This window comes from Phodopus roborovskii, unplaced genomic scaffold (assembly GCF_943737965.1).
Source record: "Phodopus roborovskii unplaced genomic scaffold, PHOROB, whole genome shotgun sequence".
NCBI classification, from domain to species: domain Eukaryota; kingdom Metazoa; phylum Chordata; class Mammalia; order Rodentia; family Cricetidae; genus Phodopus; species Phodopus roborovskii.
In genome coordinates, this window is record NW_026126480.1 from 59,906,192 (window position 1) to 59,932,182 (window position 25,991).

At 38.4% G+C, this 25,991-nt stretch overlaps 2 protein-coding genes across 5 annotated transcripts in view; one reads left to right on the top strand and one right to left on the bottom strand.

Moving 5' to 3' along the window:
* The window catches only part of Zfp91 (ZFP91 zinc finger protein, atypical E3 ubiquitin ligase), a 38,013-nt gene extending 25,299 nt beyond the window's left edge, over positions 1-12,714 (bottom strand). The window contains exons 1-2 of one of the 2 annotated variants that reach the window (XM_051194018.1): positions 12,266-12,714; positions 7,706-7,734 (exon numbers count right to left, since the gene is read on the bottom strand). In XM_051194018.1, coding sequence (XP_051049975.1) covers positions 7,706-7,734; positions 12,266-12,618 — 382 coding nt within the window. In that variant the 5' untranslated portion in view covers positions 12,619-12,714. The remainder of the gene's footprint in view (positions 1-7,705; positions 7,735-12,265) is intronic. The other variant, XM_051194017.1, reaches the window with a different exon arrangement.
* Positions 12,715-13,325: 611 nt separating this feature from the next.
* Lpxn (leupaxin) overlaps positions 13,326-25,991 on the top strand; it is a 33,344-nt gene continuing 20,678 nt past the window's right edge. The window contains exons 1-3 of one of the 3 annotated variants that reach the window (XM_051194020.1): positions 13,327-13,600; positions 21,224-21,369; positions 25,921-25,967. In XM_051194020.1, the coding sequence (XP_051049977.1) occupies positions 25,930-25,967 (38 nt within the window). In that variant the 5' untranslated portion in view covers positions 13,327-13,600; positions 21,224-21,369; positions 25,921-25,929. Of the gene's footprint in view, positions 13,601-16,182; positions 16,234-21,223; positions 21,370-25,920; positions 25,968-25,991 lie in introns of those variants that run through there. The other 2 variants (XM_051194019.1, XM_051194021.1) reach the window with 2 other exon arrangements.

The window sequence follows — 25,991 nt, forward strand, 5'->3', positions numbered from 1 at the left end:
AACTATAGTTCTTATCTGATAACTGTTTTGTTATATTTTACTATGTTAAAGTTAAAACCCTCCTTTTTATTTTAGACAGAAAAGAGGAGATGATTGGAGATGTCATTCTGTAAGTATGTTTCTCTTATTGGTTAATGAAGAAAGCCCTGTTGACAATAGGAAAGCAAGAATAGGCAGAAATAGGAGACAAAGAACTTTTTTTCTGTGAACAAAACCAGGAGAAAAGGTCACTGACTTTCAAACCACAAGAAATTAAATAACCCATAGTCTTGTCCAGGTTCACTTATTCTTTTCCTACCCTCGCCCTCTCCTTAGGCAGGGTTTTATGTAACGCAGGCCAGTCTCAAATTGAGTATTTGTAGTTGAGGATGACCATGTCTGATGCTTGTGTCCCTACTTCCTGAATGCTGAGATTTAGGTGAGCAACACTATAATACAGGGAGCTGGAAATTGAACTCTTCACTTCTAGTTATCTCTGTTTACTACTATTCAATACAGAAACAAACAGGGAAGTATAAATTTAATACTTACACATACTTTAATATTAAAAGTTTAGGACAAAACAACAAAAACCTAATCAACATAGTCCCTTTGACTTTCACAATACCAACATTGCTAAATTAGTTTTGTTTCTTACATCAAAAGACTGGTTTTGCTTTCTCTTTAAAAGCAGCTCCTAATGGCCTCTTTACCTGACAACTATCTCAATGCTTAATAGATACCCCTGGACTCCAAAGGATAAATAAGTAATAGATAGATGATAAAGCAGCAGAAAACAAAGACGGTATATGAATATCCCAAAGAAAGTTAAAAACCGAGTTCATAATGATTTCAGAAGGCATGGCAAACTGCCATCACATTAAGAAGCTCCTGGCAAGATTTGGATTTTACCCTAATAATTATGAAATGAATTAAAGTAGGTTAAGTGGCATGGCCAGATCCCCAGCCCCATTTCTTTTTTTCTGAGACAGGGTATTATGTAGTCCAGTTAGCTTGAACTCTCTATGTAGCTAAGGTGGATCTGAACTGTTCTTCCTGTTTCTGCCTCTCAAATGCAGGATTGTAAGTGTGCCATCACAACTAGCTTCAGATCTGCAGTGTTTACACAGAAGTGGGGCTTGATGGTACTTTTATAATCCTAACACTAAGGAGGTTAAGGCAAAATGATCCCACAAATTCGAGGTCAGCCTAGGCTACAAAGGAAGACCCTATCTCAAAAGAGATGATGTAGTGACCTAGGTTTGGGTACAAGGGGTAGGTGGTGGTGGTGGGGAGTAGAAAGGAAAAATGGGAAACACATATGATCTTATTTCATTGTATATTTTATGAAATTCTCAATAATGGAATTTTTTTTTTTTAAATAACAGAATTAGGAAGCTAACAATGAAATAGGCCATAAGGAACAGCTTCTGAAAGGGCATTAACACTGGAGATGTAAAAATTCTACAAAGGTACCTATGATGGTATAGATTTCTAGTATTATACTGTAAATGTGACATAACTGAAACATTATCACTTTTTTAGTGGTACATTCCCATTTACAAAGCTATCTAAAGGTTTGTCATGTAATGATGCTTGTCTAGTCATTTAAAACAAAGTAGCCACATGCAAGAGAACCTCTAACTAAGCAACAGCCGACATACATATCCCACAGGTCCTTTACAAAGTTATGATTTCACAAATTCCCAATGAGTACCAAAGAACAACAATTACTCAGCCATTTCAGAAAAGACAAACCATTTTAAGACACTAAATTTATTGTGGTTTCTTATGGAATTCAATAAAACAATTTACATTTCCTTATGTGTCAAATGAAAGGTTAGGGGAAACAAGCTCTAAAACTATACCCAACTTACTGACATGGTCTTCAAATTCCAAGAGGTTAGATGGAATTAAAGTTTTCAGAATTAAGCAGGGTTTTAGAGTACTCAGGGGACTTCTTGCTCAACAGAATATATACGCACATACATACATATATGTACATTTTTTTTCAGCTTGCTCTTAAAACCACTAAAATGACTGTGAAGGAATAAAAATGACTTAATCATGGAGCCAAAAGAACACACAAACAACCAGTACAGGCATCTTCAAACATTTTATAAGACTAACTCCAGACAGCGATAAAAGACTCCTAAGAAACACATTATGCATTTAAACTATCCCAGAAAGGTTCAATAACTGGAGTTACAATGATATTTCTCAATGTGAAGGTGTAAGGGAAGAATACAAAAAATATAGTTTGACATTGGTCTGGTTAAGTACATGCCTATAACCCCAGCAACAGTGAGCCTATTATTTAGTTTGTTCCTTAGGTCAGTCTGGACAAAACCAGAAAAAATTCTACCTCAAAAAAGTTCTGTTCATAGAGATCCCATGCTACCACGTGTTTTATTATTTAGGAGAACTAAAACAAAGCTCATCCCCTAATTCCATTTAGGAAGATATACCAAAAATTCTCTTTAAAAACAATGAACTGATCATTGGAAAAGCCATATCCACGTTATTTATTTTTATATTAAGACAGGGCCTAAAACCATGTATTCAAACCAAGATTCTCATGCCTGCTAGAATTACTAAATGCCACTAGGCTTATATCAAACTCCTACTTTCAAAAGGTTCTTGGCCCACGTTATTAATGAGAGAAAATAAAGACCAAGTCATCCACATACTTACTTTGCATTTTCATACTTTACTGAAAAATAAAAGGAGCGGCAGTGTGAGAGCCCTGTCTTTTGAATACCACTCAAAAAAATCTTTAAGACTAGACAGTAATTGTCTTTGAATGCTAATGAATAGGCTGGTACTTAGTAGTTTCTGGGTAGCTTTAGGACAGTGAACACTAAAATTAAGGCATAATGAACATCTGTTACTTTTCTGCCTCACCTGCAGGGAGGGAATCCAGGCTTAAGTTAGCTACCCACTAACAGTCAGTGATTAAATCAATCACACCACTCCCTGAAGCTTCCAGGAATTCCCCCCACTCCCTCCCAACTCCACTCCAAAAATTGGATTGAGCAAACAATAGGTTTCTGGAGGGTGGTCCATCAAGACAGGCTTGTCCTATGCATCTACATCCTTTATAATTTCTTTTATATCCTAGTTGTTTCTCCAAGTTTTATGAGTCACTCTAGCAAATTAGTTGGCCCAGTGAAGAGAATGTAGAAATATTTCCATGTTGGTGGGACTGACTAGCAGAAAAACCAAGAACTTGAGAATGGCATTTGGAAGTGGTGAACAATTCTGTGATAGCAACCTGTGAGATGGAATGCTACCCCAGGTAGGCAGTATTGGGACTGGGTATCAACATGAATTCAAATACAGCAGTGGTTCTCAATATGTGAGTTATGAACTCCTGGGGCGAGGATGGAGGTTGACTAACCCTTTCAAAGGGGTCACCTATCAGATATCCTGCATATCACATATTTACATTATGATTCATAACATAAGAAAAATTACAGTTACGAAGTAGCAATGAAAATAATTTTGTCAGTGGGGGGTCACCACATATGGAACTGATTAAAGGGAGGTTGAGAATCACTGAACTATAGAATAACACCAACTAGTGTCTTATACAGAAAAGACCAGGGCTTGGTATGCAAAAAGAACAAATCTCTACACAAACACTGTTATTTGACCTACCAGAAATTTGAGAAAAATTAAAAAGAAAACAATTTACAAAAAGAAACACCCACCCCAAACAAACAAACACTAACAAAACCCTTTGTTCACACAGTTCTGGAGACAGGTGCAGCTATATAAAAAAGGCGGTCCTGTATCATGTACAGTTGATCATATTGCAAAAACAAAACAAGGGAAGCAACCTAGAGCTTAGGAAGGCACAGGTATTCTAAAAGTCATTCCAGCAATAGGAGGATTGAGACAGGGACACTCAGCTTCCCAAGTCCTGGGATTATAGACCTTTACCAACACATCCAGCCAAGAACAGAAGTTTCATGGTTAGTTAATTCTTAGTGTATTAATATGCTTGTGTTGTAGTGCATAGCTGTCAGCCTGACCATCAATCTAGATAAGTTGAAACACATTATGGGAAGAAATTCAATTTCAAGGTTATTAGAAACACCAAATTTCCAGCCTAGAGTTTAGATTAAAAGTCTAAAACCAACAACTAACTTAATTTCTACCTTGCTGATTTGATCCCCAGTTCTCAAAAATTTTAACTCACAAGTAATTATATTTAGTGGTATAGTAAAATTTTTCTAATTTAACCTTGTCTCACTTCAAACATATACTTAGCATTATAGTAGTATTCAACCATTAAACTTGATTTTTTTTTTTTGTTTGTTTTTGTCTGTTTATTTTAGAGGGTTTCTTTGTGTGATCCTTGTTGTCCTGGCACTCACCATGTAGACCAGACTGACCTCAAACTCAAGAGATCTACCTGCCACTGCCTCCCAAGTGCTGGGATTAAAGAAGTGCACCACCACTGCCCAGACAATTTCCAATTTTTAATACCACATCCAAAATGCTTTAAGAGTATAGTAGACACAAATGAATAAAACCCCCAGATTATCTCTGAAGGCCTGCAATTCCATGAACTTCCAGGTCACTCCTGCCCCTAGTCCTCTACAGCTGTTGTTTGTTGCTCTCTTTTCTCCCTTACTATGCTAACCTTGTCTACCTATGCCACTACTCTCCAGGACCTGAGTGTTAAAAACTCCTCCAAAGTGTGATTTTCTGCAGTAAGACTTCCCTCTGCGAGAGAAGTAAGATTCAGGGATACAATATAGGCTGATGGTGTTTATTTGGGGAGAAATCACTTACACCAGAAACAGAGTGACTGCCACGGGTTCTTGCTCTAAGGATGCCCCGGATGCTCTCTGTTTCCGACCATGAAGTAAGAAATCGAGCTGCAATCTGGGACTCCAGACCTAGCCCTTACCCCCCAATCATGTCAGCACCTGTCCACAATGGGCATGGTCAGTGCAACAGGTATGTGTGGGGAGGTGGGGTGGATATCTCACTACATGGAACCAAATCCACTTTGCAAGAAACACATGCAGGTGGATCCTTGGTTGCTGCTCTTTTGTCCTAGCCTTTGGCGATTGCCAGCTAAGCTGGAGAAACTTGGAAGTTATACACAAAGCATGGATGAATGTGTTTTGTGTTTGTATTATAAAGCTCCAATTAAGCTAACATAATTGCCAGTTTATTAATTTATCATTTTTGTATGAGCATTAAAAATGACTTTAACAATCTTGAAATGTCCATTGCATTATTACTTACTGTGCTAAAGTGCAGTAAAATAAAGCACTGAAATATATGCCAGCACTCTAAACAAAACTTGTACCCTATCATCAACAGATTGCTTCCCCCAACTTCTTAGCTCTAGTAACCATTCTGCCACTTTTATAACAGAGTAATTTACAACACATGAAAGGTCAGGCAGTTGGTGGTACACACCTTTAATCCCAGCACTCAGGAGACAGAGGCAGATAGAACTCTGTTCAACGTCACCCTGGGCTATAGGAAAGTGACTAAATCTAAATGAAAAGCAGAGCTCCCACCTTTGATCACAGCATATGGGATCCCATGCCTTTAATCCCGGCTCTAGAAAGGAATATAAGACAGGAGGGAACAGGAGCAGTCTAAACAGTCTAAGGTTTGATGGAGACAGTATCACTCACACCTTTCAGTCTGAGGTAGAGGTTACAGCTAGTGCCTGAGCTAGTGGCTGGCCACTTTGCTTTTCTGATCTTCAGCTTTAATCCCAATTATCTGTCTCTGGGCTTTTATTATTTGTGTTACACTCATGTAACATTAAAGTGATACAGCAGCATTTGTCTTGCTATATCTGGCTAATTTCAAGTAATGTTCTCTACTTCCATCTGTAAAAAATTTCCTTTTTGCTAACATTAACAGCTTTGGGGGTCTGAAGTTACATAACAATTTACTTTTTGATATTCTTATTTGCTGGTGACAAGGTTTTACTTTGTAGCTCAGGCTGGCCTGGAATTTGTGGCAATCCTTCTAAGCCATCTGAGTGCTGGGATTTACAAGTATGAGCCATATGCCCATCAACAAACACTAAACAATAAAACCCCTGCAACAGTTATAATGATAAACTCATAGTGAAGCTATCAATTCAAACTTGTAACTAGTATCAAAACGAATGATTGAGTGTTAGCGATGGTCTAGAAAAAAAAAAAAAATACCACACTACTGATGGATGTAAATTAGCAAGCTAATCTGAAAAACAGTAAGGTTTCTTTAAAAACTAAAAACAGAATAGAAAACAATCCAACCAAGAAAGGCTAAATTGTTGCACTGTAACTCACCAAATTTTGGGGGATGAACTGGTGACTTCTTTGTCAAGTTCCCTTTCCTATTCTTAGACTGTAAAGCTAATATTATAAATAACTGTTAGAAGTACTATATATAAGACATGATTATTTTTGTCTAGTAAAGTTATTGTACTACTTATAAAGCAAAAAGATAATACAGTAAAGAAATCAAGACTTAGAAAGTGTTATAGAGGCAAATTTATAAACAGAATCAACAAATAAAGAACAAGGTGACAAGCTGAGTTTAGATCAATGAAGACAGCATTAGACTAATGAAGACAGGGAGTTGGGAGTTTGAAAATATCCAGACCCAGAATGAAGTTTTCACCTTTCCCCAGGAGCACAGCTACCCATAATGCCAGCACTTCCATATTAAAAGACCCAAGCAAAAATCATGCCCAGAGTAGTTCAAAAAATTTTCCTCAAGAAAACTCTACTTTCAGCTCTGATAAAAGCAACTGCTTTTAAAAAACTTCTTTTTAATAGTTACTCTAGTACTCATTACCTATCTTCACTACACAGTAAAAAAACTCCACATGATTTCTGAATAAGGAACTCAGACCTTCATATTTGGCAGATATAACACTTTCCAAATAGAAGCAAAAACCTTGCTAGACAGAAACAATCATGTTTTCTTCTACCTATATTTGAGAAATCAGATTTACATTCCAAGATCAGAGAAAGAAACTCGAAGGAACCAGACAAAGAATCACCAATTCAAGTTACTGGTTCCTATTCATAATGCATTCTTTCAAATAGCATAAAAACCCATATTTTAGATGTGACTTTAATAGTTTCAACGTATACTTTATAAAGGACAGAAAACTTTTCACTTAAGTTACACACACACACACACACACACACACACACACACATATATATAATATCATACAACACACACATACACTCAAAAGTAAACATTATCGTCCTTTTATAATCCAGGTAAGCAAAAAACTACATTCAACATCAACATATGTATTTCATTTGCTAAACTGTAAAATACAAATGACTTAATGATTTGTTCAAATTATTCACCAAGCTAAAATCTTTGCACACGTCTCACATTCTTCAAACTATGAGAGTCCACCAGTTATCAAGATTTATCTATACTTTGCTATCACTACATATAATTTTTGTTACTTCTTAAAAAGTGGCCAGCTTTAAAAATTAGAGTGGCTTTTAAGTTATAACCCACCATTGAGTTTCTAAATTAAAAAAAAAAAATGTATTTTCCAAATCTGCTTGCTGTGCCATCTAAAGAGATTCTAATTCTTTTAGTAGGCCTACTGCAAAAAGTCACCTTTGAATGGTAAGCACTGAATAATCAGGCTCAAGTGTAGTGCCCTTTTATACTACAAAATAGTCAGAGCTTTTCATACTTGAAAAGGAAGAATGAGCCTTACCTTTATCAGTTGCTATTTTTTCTATGCACCTGAAAGAAATTAAGAATCAAATGTTAAATTCTATGAATTTCCTCAAAACACAAGTATTTATTTTACTCACTTCTAGAATACAGAAAGCATCTACAATATGTTGTTCAAAGCAAAGCCTAACTTTCAACAGTGGTAGAAATACCCTATCTGTATTATAGCATTGTAACTGAGGAAGTTTAGGTTTTTATACTGATTAATGTAAACTTAAAGAGTGGCTACCATAAACAGCATAGAAACAGAATATCATCTGAAATATTTGCTTTTAATTATATTTATATAACAAAACACAAGGAAAATGTTATTTTATTAAAAGTGGTTATGTAAGAAAATAAATGTCCTTTTTTATGCACATATAGTAAATAAGACTAAAATGGCAACATCTAAGGTGTGCTCTAAAACACTTCTGTCTAAAATGGGGACAGGGAGGCAGGTGTAGCAAGGATGAAGATGTCAGTAACTCTCATCTCACTGATAAATATTGAGGTTTTGTTATACAACTTCCTCTGCTTTGTACTTATTGAACAATTTTACTAACAAATTAACAAATTTTAAGTTCTTAAAATTGATCAACTAAATCCAATAAAAATTTCTAAAAAGTCAATATATACATACCCCAAATAAATATTACTTATATTTTACAAATTAAATTCAAGTAAAAAGCTCAGAAAGTTATAAGCCTACAGACTTAAAATACAAAGCTATCCCCATGATTTTAATTTGGGATAGTTTCTATTGAATGTAACGGAAAATACAGTATTGTGAATTCCATACGCCTCCCCTAAACCCAGAAGTAAACTGGCTTCCTTTTTCTGTTTTAAAGATACCACATAGTATCTAGCAGCATAAAGATTGTAAATAAACTCAATGTAATTGAAAGATATTTTGTGAAAGAAGAGCTGTCATTGTGACTCACTTTAAATGCTTAATAACGATAATGACTTGACTTTGGTTCTGTCACAAGCTGCCCAATTGGCCAAGTACCTTTACTTTAGTAAATGGAACACTAAAAACACATCTGCTGGATGCCTCAGACGTTTTTGAAATAGTTCAATATTCCTACCACCATCCTGACTCCCTGGCCCCTAGGGTCCTGACCACTTATGAGTCCAGTGATATGCAACTGAAGTCTTCTAGAAACAAAAAGCTCGTGTTTGTTTATTCAGAATATAATATTCACCTCATCCATCCTTCTTACAATCCACAATCCTTCAATCAAACACAGAAACAAAACAAAACAAAAAACAAAGTCACCCACAGGTTTATTACTATTTTAGTTTGAAAAAACCAAACAAATTAAAAAACTCCACAAAGAACTCTGAACTCCACATACCAGAGAATAAAACAACTCTCCTTCATGTGCCACTCATCTGAACAAAAAGACGTCCAAAAAAACTATTCAAAGCTTTGTTTAAGAAGGCTATGTAACAGCTACATTTTAAGTTTCAAGACTTATTTGTTAAAGAGTTTTAAAATCTGGAATACATAAATAACCCAAATTTATATATAAATATATAAAAATATAAACATATTTTGCCTCCTAGCCTATTCTAAATTTGAATTCACTGTTTGTACATGGGAATTTTAATTTATTAAAAACAGAAAAGTCAGGCCGGGTGGTGCATGCCCTTAATCAAAGCACTTGGATGGCAGAAGACAATTGACAGATCTGTCACTTGGAGGCACAGTATGGTGTACATATAAAGTTCCAGGCAAGGGCTACATCGTGAGACCTTGTCTTCAAAGAAAGAAATGAAGAAACAGAAAACAAACCAACCAAACAAACTAAAACAAAAAAACATAAGAAACAGTAAGCCAAAGGGAAAAAATTATATCCTTAACCTTCAAATGCTTAAGTACATCCACATTTGAAATGATAACCATAAATAAAATACAGAAAACAATGAGCTTAATTCTTAAATAACACAAATACAAACTGTATAAATTGACTCTAAATTACTAGCTATTTAGGTATTTGTGTACAATGAATCTAGCATTTAACTTTATGCCTCCCTCTGAAATCCATTTTCCTGAATTAATATTTTGTATTCTTTTAATTCTCAAAAACTTCAATGTAAGTTGTAACACAGTTAACAGCTGTAAAGCTTCTGTCACAAACTCAAAACATCCATGATAGAGAAAATACCTAAGGACGCTGGTGACTTGCTTACTCAAGGCCACTTAGCCAGTGAGCAATCAAGGCGAGACATCAACTTTTCATTGTGAACATGAAGTTCAAGCTTTTTTCCACTATATAATTTGCCTTCCATTAGCAACAGTGAATATTCAGTAAATATATTCAAGAGGAATGCATAAAATTAAATGCTAGATTCACTATATACAAATAGCTAAATAGGTTTCATTTGATCCAAATATATGTTTTCAATATTTTAAACAATTTTTTATATTTTGCTTTTCTTTCATTGAGAAAAACAAATACAGGTTAATAGCTAATTACACAGGATTTGGAGGTGAAAAAGCAGGGACATGAAAAACGGATGAAAAAGTAACTAGGGAAGGAAAGATTTGAAAAGATCAAACAATTAGTATAGATACTAAATTTTTCATCCCCCTTTTAAATGTGCTTTCATTTGGAAGAGATTAATCAATGTCAGAGTTCAGTACACTGACACTCAAAACTTCATGTCTCTAAGGATTAAATAGAAAAATAATTTTCAAAATGTTTTGTCACAGAACATCTGTAAACCATGTACATAAGTTTAATGAGTGTTAATCAACATTCCCTTCCTCAGCAAGATCCTTGAAGACAAGGCCAGGACTAATTTAATTTTCTATTGCCTAGGAGTAACAATACTAGTCCCAGTTACTTTTCAAACAAGGAACTATGCTGCAAAGCTGGAAATATGTTGGGATTCCTCTAACTTGTAGGTCACTGAGCAAGTAAAATGTGCGATAAAAATGAAAGTTCATTTTAAGAATAACAAAGTTGTATAATAGTAAAAACACGAGCTAGGATAAGTCTGAAGGCAATAGAAAGTAAAGAGCATTTAACTATATAGTACTAGATGAGAAGAAACATTAAGAATGTTTCCTCCCTTCCATCTTCCATAATGAATATTGTGATAAAAAAACAAAACAAACAAACAAACAAAAAAAAAACCAAGCAAACGATCATATTCATCCAAGATCAACTGTTTCCACAATCACATTGTGGGATTCAAATGGTCCATCAGTACTCCCTATCACATAGGGAAAATAAAACACTACATATAATTTAACTTGATTTAGATGTACTTAACTCTCAAGTGGTAGGTAAGAAACCAATTTTAAAATACTTGTTTATGTAAGATAATACAAAACCATGCAACTTTACAAAACTGACACACCACCACCACTACAAAGTACTCCTGTCTCTGTTAGGCCATCAATACTCAAAACAGCGAGTTGGATTTAGTATTTTACTCTGTGAGACACTATGTAAAATGATTCCACAACGTATTTAATACACACAAACTCAAGTCATAGAGGTTATCCCCTCATAAAACTGTGCTCAGATGAAGAAACTGAGGGACACATAGGTTAAAGAATTTATGCCCGATTAAGATTAATGATTTACAGCTTTTCAAGTTAGCGAGTTAAATACATATAAGAGTTTAAGATTTCTGTAAGCATGTACATACAGCAGTTTCAACTCTCAATTCAGCATAAAAATTTGTAATCACCAAATCAATTTTAAAACAAACTAGTTTTTCAGCTTTAAAAATGTCCTAGGTCTAAGGTAAGACAAGCCACTGCACTGCTACTGGAAGGTTACAGTTATGAAACCCGAAATCCTCGCACATCGATTTTCTCTGCCCCCCTTTCCCACTTGTAAGTTAAATGACATAAAATTCTTAACAATGAACAGCTAATTTGATTTAAAACGTGTAACTTATAAATTCATGCACTTAATTATTTTTAATTTAAACATTACTCTATTGAGCAATTTAAAATATTTATGCTCCTGGCAATCTGTTAAGGGCCTCTACTAGTTCAACGAAGTAATTCGGATCAAATTTTAAGAATGAAGTACTACGTCAAAAATACGCATAAAGAAAAAGTACATATACTGCTTGGTAAAAAGAACTATACATCTAGTTTGATCCTATAAAATATAAGTGGCACAGTCACGTTTTCATCCTGACGGTAAAATGAACGTGACGATTTAGGAGGGTGAGAAAGTGGCTCGCAAGCTAGCTTAATAGACAGGGTCGGGCAAAAAACACTCGGCTGGGATTTGATGTAAGACTGGAAGCGATAAGCTGACAAAGGGGGAGCAGAAGCCAGAGTGAGGACTGAGCAGGCGGGAGGCAGAGGGCATGCAGCCCGCAAAGGGTGACTTCGGGCGTGGGCTGGCGGCCACAGGCTGCGGAGCCGCAGGAGCCCGGCCGCCAGCGGCGTGACATCTGGCGTGCTGAGCCGGCAGGGGGCAGAGCAAGCGGGGTGTCACGTGGAGCGGGTGCTACGGGAGCCGGGAGGGTAGTGAGGATCAGAGGGGGGTCTTCCCCAAAGCCTCAAAGACTTGCTACTCACTGGAGTCGCGGACTCTTCTTGCCCTGAGCAGGAGACGGGGGCTTCGTGGCCGTGAGCTGCTGCCCGGGGACGTCGGGAGGCCTGTTGCTGGGGCTGCTCCTCCGCCGGCGGGGATACTCGGCCTTCCTCCGGCGGGACACAGCGGCGGCGGCGGCGGCGGCGGCCGCAGCGGCCCGGCCGCGGTCCCGACCTCCCCTCAGCACGCGGCTGCTCGCGGTCCCTGCAGGCGCCGCCGCCGCCGCCGCCGCCGCGCCGGGCCGGAGCTCGTCCGAAGCCGCGTCGGCCGCCGCTGCCTGGCCCCTTTCCTGACCCTGCTGCTCCGGGGATCGCGGCTCCTCCGTCTCCCCCGGCATCGGGGCTCGTCCGTCCCCCACCCCTGCTTCCCAGGCGGCGGAGGCGGCGGCGCCCGCGGCGCAGCTCCCCCCGCCCCCCCTAGGCTCCCGGAGAGTCCGGCTCCCTCACTCCCCAGCACCGCTCTCCCCCCCCCGCCCCTCCGCCCGCTCCTAGGGCGCCCCCCCCGCCCCCTGCCACTCAAGCCTGCGACCGCCGGCCGCGCGCACGCGCGTACCCGCACACACCCGCAGTGGCCCAATCGGGAACGAGGGCCGGCCTCCTGGGCCCGCCCCTCAAGGTCTCACACGCAGTAGCGCACTAGGTGCCCTCCCCCACCCCTGCTTTCAACCAATCAGGAAACGGCTCCAAGGGAGAGCGCGAGGTTTCCTTCCCCGCGCACCCGTTCTCACCGTTAAACGGCTGCGTCTCGCGACAATCCTAAAGTGACTTTTTTTTTTTACCCCCTGAGGAGTTCAGCTCAAGCTAGGGGCGGTGGGAGGGGCAGGGCTGGCGAGGGCGGTGGAGAGGACAAAACGCACCTTTACCAGCTTCGCGCGCATCCAACCCCCCCCCCCGCCGGCTGCGCGCGCACCTGCCTCCCTGAGGCGCCACTGTCCCCTCAAGGGCTCTTACTAGCCTAACAAGTAGCCTGGACGTTACCCCGCTCCACCCGGACCCCCACCTTCTTGCTCTGGCTTTCCTGTCCCTAGCGCCGCCAGCTCTTGAGGGGAGAAGGGGTAAATTATTTGAGTTGCCGCTTCTCCTTTAAGAAAAAAAGGCCCCGTCCGTTGCCGGATGAAAGTCCCTGAAAAAATGGCGGCGATAGGCTAGGGGCGGGGCTAAGGGAACAGCGCGGGATAGTCTTGCTGCGCACGCGCACAGCTATCATACCCAACTGCATCCTGGGAAACGAAGTCCTATTTAGTCCGCTTCCAGGGAAAAGATGGGAAACTAGAGGCCGAGAGAAGTCTGGGAGTTTTTGAGAGATTCCCCACGGGAAAGGTAGTTTTCTCTGCACAGTCCTAGTTTACTTCCCAGAGAGGTACTGCTTCCGGGTTAGGCCGCGACGCCTGCGTGCAACTGGCACACATTTTGAGCCAATTACGGGCTAGGGTTGCGTGAGAGCCTAAACTACTTCATACTGTTAAACTTGGCGTTTGTGTTAGTGCTCTCGTCATAGCCCCCAGTTTAGTTTGGTCACTTGGCGTCTCCTCTGCGACCTGCTGTCATTCCTTCATCTTGTATTGATCCTCTCAGACGTGAGGCCCTGGAGGTCAGGGACTCGTTCTGCTTCTGCCACTTCAATTTTAATAAACCTCGTAGGGACGAATTGCAAAGTCGTCTCCTAGTAGGACTGAGCATCACTGAGCTGCGGTTGCGGTGGTCCTTCAGCTGGAGCTGGAGAGAGGGTTAGCGTGACTCCTGGTGATTATGCAGAGAAGCTAGCAGTGTCTGGTGTTCTCCGCCCCGACATTGCCTGCCTTTGCGGTTTGTAAATGTTTCCGCAGCACAGGAAGCACAGTCAGAACAGCAGCTTTTGACTAGCGTGTGCAATTAAGTACCTTCCTGATGGGTAAAGGGGGGTGGGGGGGATTTCCATTTGTTCAAGCCGCAGCTGGCAAATCTGCCGCCTCTGTGTCCCCTTCCTCTTACATTGTAGGCATTTCTTTCCCTTTTATACATTGTTTGCATTCCTTAGTTTCCTTTTTACACATTGTAACCAGGGAACAACTTGCAAGGGGATACTTTACCCGCCCCCCCCCCCATTAAAGTCTACACAAGAGGATGGCGATACAAGGTTTGGGGATCTAATTCTGAATTTTACATTAAACTGTAAGTGTGCAGTGAAATTCTTTTTTCTTTGCAGCGTTTGGCTCATTTGCCACACAGATAAGGCGAATGCTTTATGGTGTGTATTGAGGCTTTGGCTCTTTCAAAGGACTAGTGTCATTTTCAGTTGTAAAAACTAACAGCGTTAGTAGGAACGATTGTTCAATCTATTTACAATGAGCACATTGGGAACAGCACTGACATCCAATGGCTGCTTAAAGAAATACAAAAAGCAAGCTCTTAAAGACCAGCTTGTTCTCTTTGTAGTTTTCTCAAGAAGCAACACACTCATTTCTACAGTGGTCAGTTTATATTTCTAACAGTGACGTATCCTATAGCCCTTAATTGTGTGTGTATAGTCTGTCATGTATTTTCATACGCTCTTATTTGTATTTCTTTTGGTCTTTTCTCCTAAAATAAAATTTAAAAATTGCAAAGAAAAGAGTTCTTAGTAAAACGACTGACTCATTCCTTTAAATAAATGAGTGTAGTCACTCCAGAATAAAGATAACATACTGAAGTACAATTGGATTATATACTAAGTAGTAAGGCTATCTATTTTGTTCTTTTAGTCAGTTACTATTCTTTGTGCCCATTTCTCTACTGGTTAAACCAGAGAACAAAATCCACCTTAATTATAGTTCTTTACATACTGACTTTCAAGGTGGGCTTTCTTTCCTGGAGATGAACTAAGGCTTGGGGATAAGACATTGACCTAGCTCATTTTTTGAAGAAGTTGTTACAAGGCAGTGTGAGTAATTCAGATTTTAGTGCCTAGTATCTTAAATTCTTTGGCTTGATTCTTCCTTTGCCTGCAGGTGTTTGCATTTTGAATAACTATAAACCGATACTAGAGAATTCAAAAGTAAACTCACTTGTATTCAACTGTAAAGAATTTATAATCTGGGCCAGTGGGTTGCTCTGAAGATGGTACTTTGCTGACATGTCTGATGAGTTTCATCTGTGGGACCCAGATGGTAGAAGGCTTGACTCCCACAACTCAGTGTCTACACACACACTCACACTCACATGCACACAAATGTAATTTTAAAAAGGTTTTTGTTTTTTGTTTGTTTTGTTTTCTTGAGACAGGGTTTCTCTGTTTCTCTGTATAGCATTGGAGCCTGTCCTGGTACTCACTCTGTAGCCCAGGCTGGCCTTGAACTCACAAAGATCCACCTGCCTCTGCCTCTCAAGTGCTGGGATTAAAGGCATGGGCCACCAATGCCCAGCTGAGTTTTTGTTTTGTTTTGTTTTTATAGTTTGTTGGGGAAATCAGGTCAGCATGACTTCTGAATAAGAATGTAGAGATAATGAAATGAAGTTGGTGCTGTTCAATCAGAAATTTTAAGGAAGGAGCCTATGCTTCCATGGTTCTCTCTCCAGGAGAAAAAAAAAAAAAAAAAAAAAAAAAAAGGAAGCCAGCAGTGGGCAGTGGGATACTTAAACTTGGAAAAATTAAGCCCTTGTATGTGGTAGGTGTTTTAAATTTGAAAAATCAACTTTCATCCTTTAAAACCACCCTGGAAAATGTAGCATCAAAACCTCAATCTTGCGCAGCCTGTCTTTCTCTGTCAGTACTATTTTTAAGGAAAACTGAGCTACTAGAAAAGAAAAGAAAACAACTCAACAAATCAAAAGTGAGGAAGTGCTAAGCAAATTCAGGAACCAAAAAGGGTCATAGAGGCTGCTTCACACTGTCTCATTCAGTTCCGTTGTGGTCCTCTTCTTTACCACATGCCAAGGCAGTTCTTCATAATCTTCAGGACTAGAGCACTGTGGCTGTAAGACAATGGAGGAGCTGGGTGAGTGAGGGGCTTTGGAGGATGCTCTAAAGAAGTGCGGACATGGTTTCTGTCCATGTGTGATGATAGTTTTGGTTGAACCAAGGATAGTGCTGAGAGATTTTGTTTTCACGTCTGTCCTCAGTTCAAAAAAGAGTGAGGCAGGAGGAACTATGATTGTTGGGGAAACTATGGAGTCCCTGTTTGCAGAGGCACAGTAGGCAGATGGTAGAGAGAACCACAGAACAGACACCCAGAGAAGCACTTTTAGAAGGAAATATAATTGAAAGTGGATTTCCCCTTGGTAGCTACTGGAGATCACAGAGTGGCTCCACACTTAGGTGACTGTGGAAATAGGAGAAAAATAAGATTGGGAAAGGGAGAGGAAATAAAATGAAGGGAAGGGAGAAGGAAGGAAGGAGGAAGGAGAAAGGAAAAGAAAACAGGAAGGAGAGTATAGGGGACGGACAGTGAAATAACAGTGCAGAGTAACAAAAGGGTCTATAAAAGTTGCAGAAAGGCCAGAATGGTTCCATTCCTCCATAGTTTAGAGAGGCATCATTTCTGTAGTGGTTCTTGTTTTTTATTTAGAGATATCTTGACGGAGCAGATTACTTGGGCAGAAATACAATCCTGAGGTCATGTAAGCAATAGTGGGAAGTGTCAACAGCTGCCTTGCCCAGAGAAATCACAGATTTCAAAACGTTTTGGAGCTATAAAGCCTGCCTCCTTGGGAGGCAACTTTTATTTATTTGTAGTATCCTTAACATCAGGTTACTAACTTTCACCCTGTTTTCGAGATGTATTAATTCCACATTGTCTGTGTAGCTATTCGAAAACTGCCAGCAATAACAAAATGTATAGCTTGTACATTGTCTTTGAAAAGAATTATTGGGGGTTATATTTTAAGAGCTAGAGAAACAGGAAAGAAGAGGAGAGAAACTAATTACAGAAGAAAAGGAGGTGTTTAATAAATGCTGAATTGTTTTGGCAAGAAAATGTATTTTGATACTGTGGTAAAAGCTGTACTTTGGACTTTGATGTAGAATCCAGATTTTTCTATATAAAATTGTTATTCTTTGAGAATTTGATGCATGTGTATCCTGTGTGGGTATTGAGGAAATTTGCATTTCTTCATGGAATTTTATCATTTTTTTTCAGAGAGGATCTTATTTTGCTTTATCTTATGGACATTAAATTTTTATTCAAATTTAGTTCAAAAAATTAAAAGACAACTAATATGGGGAAAACTTAAAATACATTGAGATTGATTAGTTTAGTGTTTGCAGCAACATTCTGAAATAGGTATTATTATTTTCTTTAAATAAAGACAAAATATTCTGTTCACTGTCAGGTTCTCCTGACACTAACAATAATTAAATGACAATGTTGTGGGTTGTTTTCCTATGTTAGAAGTGTGTTTGTTCTGGTGACCAATGGAGTAATAAACATTTTTTTAAAAATATGTGTATTTTATATTTTCTGAGTAGAATAGTTGTTAGGGAAATTTTGTTCAGAGATGTGGAAAGCATCTCTGATTATCAAGGTAGCTACACGTCAAAGGACTGCTGATGGCTTCACCTCAATGATCTCTTCAGATTGTTACCATTTGCATGGAGTATGGTGTTGCCCTCATGTATTCCCAGTGCTCTAGAGGCAGAAGAACTGCAGTTTTCAGTCTAGTTTCACTCACCCCCAGCAATCTTATCTTTGTCACACCGAAGTTAGTCATCTAATTTAAATTATAGAATCTGCATGAAGCAAGAAGAGTAGCCTCAGGGTAGTGGTGAAAATGTGCACTCATTGGAAGCAGGGAGCGAAAGTCCTGTTAACTCAGAAGCAGAAAGGAGAGTTTTAATAGACTTAGTGAGCTGATGCCTCTAAAGATTGCTTCATGCCAGGGAAGGGCCTAGGTCCAGCCCCAAATGATGTGACAGACTTTGATGATCCCCTTGGGAGGCCTTACCTTCCTGGGGAGTGGATGGGGGTGGGATGGAGGGTTGGTGGTGGGCATGGGAGGATGGGAGGGAGAGAAAGCTGGGATTTGTATGTAAAATAAGATTGTTTTTAATTTCAATAAATATTTTTAAAAAATAACAAAAGATTGCTTCATACCTCTTTTGAATTGAATGGTACTCCTGCCCCACAGTCTTTAATATAAATGGATTCTATTGATTCAGGAAGGCCTCTGAATTCTGATTGGATCAAAGCTTAAAAAATGAAAAAGAGAATGACTGTTGTAACAAATGTAGAATAAAATGTTGGGACTCTGAAATTCAAAGTTGAGTCTGGCTAATAAAACTCAGAGATAAAACTTTTGCTTTATTGTGTGTGTGTGTGTGTGTGTGTGTGTGTGTGTTTTCTCTAAAGAAAACCCCTTTCATTGTAGAGAATTTAAAAATAAACAGAAGTAGAGGAAACATTTTAATGGAATATAAGCCTTCTGATCAGTTTCCACAATCATCAGCTCCTGACAATCTTCCTTCATACAGTTTTCAAGAGTTTTCAAGAAATTTCATGTCTTTCTTTCTTCCTTCCTTCCTTCCTTCCTTCCTTCCTTCCTTCCTTCCTTCCTTCCTTAAATAAAGATGCGGAGTTTCCAGGGTGTTTTGGCTTGTCCACCAGAGAACCCAGTCTAGGTTGATCTCATTTTTCCTGTGTCTGTATGTCCTAAATGTTTGTCCTATCTTCATTCCTTAACACCCCGGATAGATAAAGCCCAGAAGCTACACAGAGCAAAACAATAACTATGTCGATTTTGTATAAATAAAGCTTTGAGGTCAGAGGCCTGCACTTTTCCCTTTGCCAGTCTTCCTGTGTAGGTCTGGGTCGGCCTCTCAGTAGCCTGTGTGCCTTCTTTGTATGTTCAGCTTGTGTGTACCAAGGTCTGCTTGGGTGCCTGCTCAGTGGACTCTGTGCCAGTCAACAAACTGAGTCTTATCTAGACACTAAATTTCTTATCTGTGAAATATTTCAGCCTTAATCTATTACATAAATATGTATATGTTTATAAAGACAACCATACTAACACTATCACACCCACAATACTTAATAACCTCAATGGTGGCTCCTCAATGTCATGAAATGACATTATCACAGCTGAAATTAACTGGTCACTTTAATGTTAATATTTTCAAATTCCTAAAATTTAATATTATTGATTATACAGTATTAGATATTCTGTAAAAAAAAGTTTAAAATTTTATTATTTTATAATTTGTTTTCTTATGCATATAAAACCAATGCTAATCACTAAATTCTGATTTGCCCAAGAGGATTTATTTTTGTAGTTGCCTTTAAGTTTTTGATTGCAAGTTCAGCAAAATCTCACAGAAACACTATCTTGATTGTTTTATTTTTTAAAGTTTCTTGACTGTTTTATTTTTTAATTGAAGTTATGATCTAAATTTAGATCTCTTATTATTTATTATATATGCGCCCCTTTCTTTCTTTCTTTTTTTTTTTTTCTTGTCAGTTTACTTATTGAAGGACAGTCTGGCCTAAAGAGATTAGTCTAGTTCGGTTATTTCTGAAATGGTGTACTAAGGTCAAAACTCTGTGATATGGATGATTGAGAAAGTTCTACAAAAGATTTCTTTTGTGAAAACAAATGATTAGATCTTCCTTATAATATTGAGAAATATGCAAACTTGACCAGGGCATGTGTCTTAGTGGCATGTTAACTTACTTTTGTCTAGTGTACATAAGTTCCTGGCTGGGTTCAGCATTGTAAAGAGGAAAGGTAGTGTGGGTAAGACAGTTTTGGAGCTGCCCCATGATGTCACACCCGCATAATTCCTCAGAAGTGGAGGCAGGAAGATTATGAGTTTTAGGCCAACCTGGCCTACTTGGTGAATTTCAGGTCAAATTGTTCTGTGGTAGCCTCTCTTAAGAACTGGGTAGGCCAAAACCCAGTACTCTCCTAATATGAAATATACGAACATGTCTGTTTTTTAATGGCATAAGTTCATTTTCTTCATTTGAGAATTTCAGAGCTAGTCAGGTCCTTAGAAATATACAGTCTAATGTTTTGCAAGCTTATAAAATCTAGCATATATTTTAAAAATCCACTGAAGTTCAAAAGAAGACACTAAACTATCTTGAATTGCAATTTGAAAAATATTATTCCATCCAGTTGCTTCATTATGTAGATGAAGAGAGATGGTCAGAACATGCTGTGCTTAAGATGACTCAGACAATCTGGTGATGATGTCAACTTCAACTTACATGTTGGTGGCGCTCAGATAACTCCCCCTGGAGCACTGATGCTGTGTTCAAGAGCCTGTGAGAGCTGCACTCTCTCTCTGTCTCTGTCTCTCTCTCTCTCTCCTGTATATGAAATAAGGGCAGTAATGTCCTCTACCTCAAAGTGTTAAGATAACATTCTTCATATACTGTGATTGGCATAGGTTAATAATTTTCATTAATCATTGTGACATTACAATAAGGCATTAGCAAAATGCTTGTGATATCTATTGGCATTTTCCCAAGAAAACTGTAAAAGAAGTCCTAATTAATTGGATTGCTACATCTTGCTTGATTGTACAATACTTTAATTTTTTTCAACTTCTTTTTCTTTTTACATCCAGAGAGAACAACAACAAAACACTAATACTTGACTTTTTTTTCTTGTTATATTCTTGGGCTAATCCTTCAGATATTAGACTAAAAAAGTCAGGATTAATGTTTGGCTTCCCTGCTGTGTGGAATGAATTGTATGAAAGAATTAAGAAAAAAAAAAAGAATTTTGCCTGTTGGTCTATTTTGAGAAACCTTATATTTTTCTTTGTGTGTGTGTGTGTGTGTGTGTGTGTGTGTGTGTGTGTGTGTGTGTGTTCTACCTAACTGGCTAAAATACCTAGAAGCCAAATTATAAGAAGCCAAATTTGGTATGGAGGGAAGGAGATATTTGCAAATTGTAATTCAAAACAAGAAGAGAATATTTAAGAAGAAAACAACTCTGGAAATGCACACATTCTACATTAAACTCCTTTCATTTCCTGTGATATAGATGCCTTATTGGAGGAATTGGAACGCTCCACTCTCCAGGACAGTGATGACTATTCTAACCCAGTTTCTTGTCACCCGGGTCAGCAATCCAAACAGGAGAGCGAGCTTCCCAAAACTTCATCTCAGAGTCACACAAGTCCCTTGAAGGTAATATTTCATCTATTGTAGTATTGTAGACAATATTTGACTGTATTTCTGAAAACTGTATCCCACATAAAATTATATTAAGGGAGCAACATATGTTCAAGACAGAAAAATAAAGTATCATTTCAATATTAAAGACAGGTGCTTTTGGAAAGAGGAGAATTGAGGACATGACCATAGAGCATGCCTTTGAAACTCTCTTCTAGCAGAATATTGCCTGGTTCGTGTTAGCTACTGTGTTGTTGCTCCCTGGCTACCAGAAGTGCCATGTTATAGTATGACTGGAGTCATACCCAGTAAGAGCAGGGATAACTTTGTATTTTAGTCTAGTCTTTTTGGGGTGACTGTACAGCTATTACTTTGTTGGTGTTTTTTTTTTGTTTGTTTCGTTTTGTTTTGTTTTTGTTTTTCCTGATGAATAGATTCAGAGAGCTATTGTTGAAATTCTTAGACTATACCCATAGCATCTTCATGTTCTCCTGCATAAATAACTGCACTTTATTATCACAAAGCAGCCTCATGGAGGCAGTCTTCTGCCCTCGCTCTGGCAGTGGTTTCCCAGCTCATTTGCAGTAGAAGGCACAGTGTGGGCACTGGATCCGTGTGGATGACCACATTTTTTTTTTTTACTTGCAAGAGTCCTGAGCCTTTGCTTATTTTCCTGACATCTCGCTGATTTCCTTTCATGTAATATTTTCAATCATTTTTTGAAGTTTTATTATTAGCATTTGCATTAATATATTAATATGATTATGGCTAACTCCAAAAGTGATTAAGAATGACTTCCTGATCTTGTTCAGACAAAACCTCAGTAACATCACCCTTTCATGACAGTATTCAAGGAGATGACTATGAAGTCAAAGAGTGCAAACAGGAGCTAACTCCTCCAGTCTTAGGTGGTAGCAGAAGAAATATGCCTGGCCACTTGGTATGCTTCCAACCACAGTCTGCTATGGGCCATGTGATGCATACTTGGAACATCTGGAGTCAGTAAGTGATAAGGAAATCACACTTAATGACATAAAGATGATCTCCAAAAAATAGAATTTAGTATTCTTGTCATCACAAATATACTGTGAATGTTATTAAAGCATTTCATACTTGCTTTTGTAACTTTCTAAGTGTTTTATTTTTCTTAGCACTTAAGACATCTTCATATTATTAATTTTTTGTCAGTTGGATTAAAATAAAACAGAAACAACATCTTTAGATTTTATTTTCTCACAGGAGTTATAAGGACTGTGTAAATTTGGTGTTTTCTAGTCACCAGTGGGAGTGAGGAGAGATTTCACTGTCCCTCTGAAAATCAGGAGACAAGAAAGGTGAAGAAGAACTAGCATGTACTTTAGATTTGATATTTAACTTCAGAAGCATGTTCTGAAGATGACAGTTCATGCATAGCTGCAGGAAGTGAGTTTGCAGATCACTGTGATATGCACGTTTCCACTTCAAGAAAACCACTCGTGTAAACATTTTTTGCTCATTTTCAATTCCACATTTTCATCTGCTTACAACCAAAGTGGAAGTAGATTCTCTCTGAAAACCATCAAATAATGTCAGTCTTAAATCACTGCCACCAGAGGTGTCAATTAGAAAATTAAAGCATCCCAACCTCTTTTATTCATTTTTCTCCCAATATACAGCATTAAAATAAAACCTCTGGAAGTTAATTTTCCTGTTAAAAATACACAAGCAACATTATTAATGCCAGTACAATGAGTTGAAAAAGTATTGAAGATAGCAAAAATTTCTGGTAAGAATAAGAAAACAGACTGTTTGTGGAACACAGCATCAGGGTAATGTGTTCTTACCAACTTAAATCCAGCAGAGCAGAAATGAATTTGGAGCTGGTTGTAAAGTGCACAGAATTCTTGACTTCATCAAAAACAAATAGCGGCATTCTGCCTATCAAAACTGAAATTATCAAGACTGGCAAATGTCATGCTAGTCATTTATTTTCTTAGGAGTGACATGAAATATAATCTAAGTACAGCTATATAAATTTTCTCTATGTGTTGGCTCTTATTCTCTGGGTTTTGGAAATGTCCCATGCTCATTTCATAAAGCTTAGGTTGCATTGTGTGCAAAAGCAGCTTAAGAGCTGTAATCAAATTATCCAATCAATATAGAATGAAGAAAGTGCTTTTTCAAATCTGAAATAATATCCAATAGAGATTAGCAAAAGGAAGCAGCTCCAATTTTTCCTCCCAGCAAAACCCAAAAGATGAGAACTCATGTAGCTCAAGTGCTTAATTTGAAAATGTGCCTCTAAAAAATCTTGGCTTTGATGGATTTTTTATTTTATATTATTGGACACATTTATAAACCAAAATGTAATCAAATTATGGAAGTCAGTGATCTTGCTCTTACCTACCCCTTACAAGATATGTTAAAAGATCCTAAACAGAGACAATTTCAAAGTTAGTAGAATGTTAATGGAGAAAGATGCTGTGAGTGGAGGTGGCTGAAAGAAGACACATGGGTATATTGTCTTGGACAAAGGGGAAGGCCAAAGGCCTGGGGGCAGGTGAGAATACAAGAGAGGTAATGGGATGGACAGAAAGCAAATATTGCCTTTTATGTTATATGTCTTTGATGTATTCTATATATAAGGACAAAACAGAGACTTGTGGAGTGGAATTAACCAGAGGGACAGTGAAGGGGGCCAAGGAGGGTAGTGGGAAGGCAAATACAATTAAAGTATATTAATATACACATATGAAAATGTCCTACTGAAGTCTATTATTTTATGCAGTAAGAAAATTAATTAAAGAAGATATCTTCCTGAATGTATTTACACATCTTTGTAGAGAAACCAGAATTGAGAATATGTATCATAGAGCAGAATGTACCCTGAATGTTCAAGTTCGTCAGTATTATAGAGATCACATCCCTACTAAAAGCACTATGCCCAAGTTAAAGATAACATCAGTCTCAGATCTACTAACCAAGAAAGGCAGCTTTGAAGAACACTACAAATTAAAAAAAAAAAATGACAGCATCATATATATTTTTAAAAATCAGCATTTTAAAGGAAAACTCCTAAATCAAAAGGTTAGAGTCAACAATAACCAAGCTAGTGATTAAAGTATGTGACTATATATTTTGTGAAATAGTTTTCTTATGCTGTTTTAAGTGTTTAAGTAATAAAATAAATTCTTAAGAAGTTTCCCATCATGTGTATAGCTATATGTTGTTTTAAGTTATTTGGGGAAAATCTGTGTAGAAAATAAGTCCCTCCAGGCATGGTGGCTTGCATTTGTTATCCTAGCAAATTCAGGAGGATCAGAACTTCAAGACTAGCTTCAGCTACATAATGTCTGATGCTGGCCTGGGCTACAGGAGACTCTCCCCGCCCCCGCCCCCCCCCAAAAAAAAAAAAAGAAAGGAAGAAAGAAAAGAAAAAAAGAGGTTTTGAGCACAATTTTATTATTTCTGTTGTGATTATTTTGAGACATTTACCATGTAACTCAGGCTGGCCTCAATCTTGTCTCAGTTTCTCCAGCGCTGTGGTTAAAGGCATGAAGGCATGAGCCGCCACACCCTTGCCATGATTAGAACTATTTTATAGGCCCACCAATACAACACAACCAAGTTTTTTTTGGCTAGGGAATTGTAGTACATATATTTGTAATATCATCACTTAAAACAGAGACAGATGACTGCCAAGGATGCCTCTGGATGCTATCTGTCTCCAATTAGGAAGCAAGAGAGTGCCTCTTAGTCCCCAGACCTAGTCCTCCCAGGTCAGGTCCGGACGGTACCTGTCCCCACCCCCAATGGGCGTGGTCAGTGCAACAGGTACTGCTGGGGTATCTCACTACATTGCACCACCACACCAGGTTCATACAGTGCTTGGAGTAGAATCCAGGGCCTCGTGGATTCTAGGCAAACACTCCACCAACTGAGCTACATCTTCATTCCCCAGAGTATTTGGTTTTAGTGTGATTGTTTCATGTTGTGGCTTGGGTATAACATCCTAAGCCCTGGAACATATCAGTTACTCAGTATCTGTTGAATGAATAAATAGATGGATTGCTGTTCAGCCACATCTTTGGTTGATAAATTATTACTTTTCCTAAGGAAAGTTTGAGCTATAGCCTTCCCCTAGGCACCATTGTGTTTAAAAGGGCTTTTCCCCAAGTCACCATATTGTTTTTTTGCTTCCTAACTGAGGATGATACAACTCTTCATATTTTGTTTTTAAAGCAGGGAGGCTAGTTGTTGTTCAGATGCCAACTTCCCTGTTGAGAATTTGTTTTTTCTCTGCATGATGGGAGGTAATTCTGCCTTTGGAAACTTTTAAGCAATATACTAATTGTTACTTTTATTGCTTATTATTATTATTTGCTTTGAGACAAGGTCTGCCTAGTCTCATACTCATGCTTCTTTTTCCATAGCCTCCCCAGTAGCTTGGATTACAAGTGTGTACCACCATGCCATTCTAGTTATCCCCTTTGGAAGCTGGACTCCTCCCTCCCTCACTATGTTGATAAGCACTACCATTCTAAAACAGATGTCACTGTTTGATCTTTTCTGTCACTTATGTCTCAGGTGCAGCTTATGTATACGACCAATATCCAGGAGCCCAATGTCTACAGGTATGCTTTGGTTTCTAACAAGTG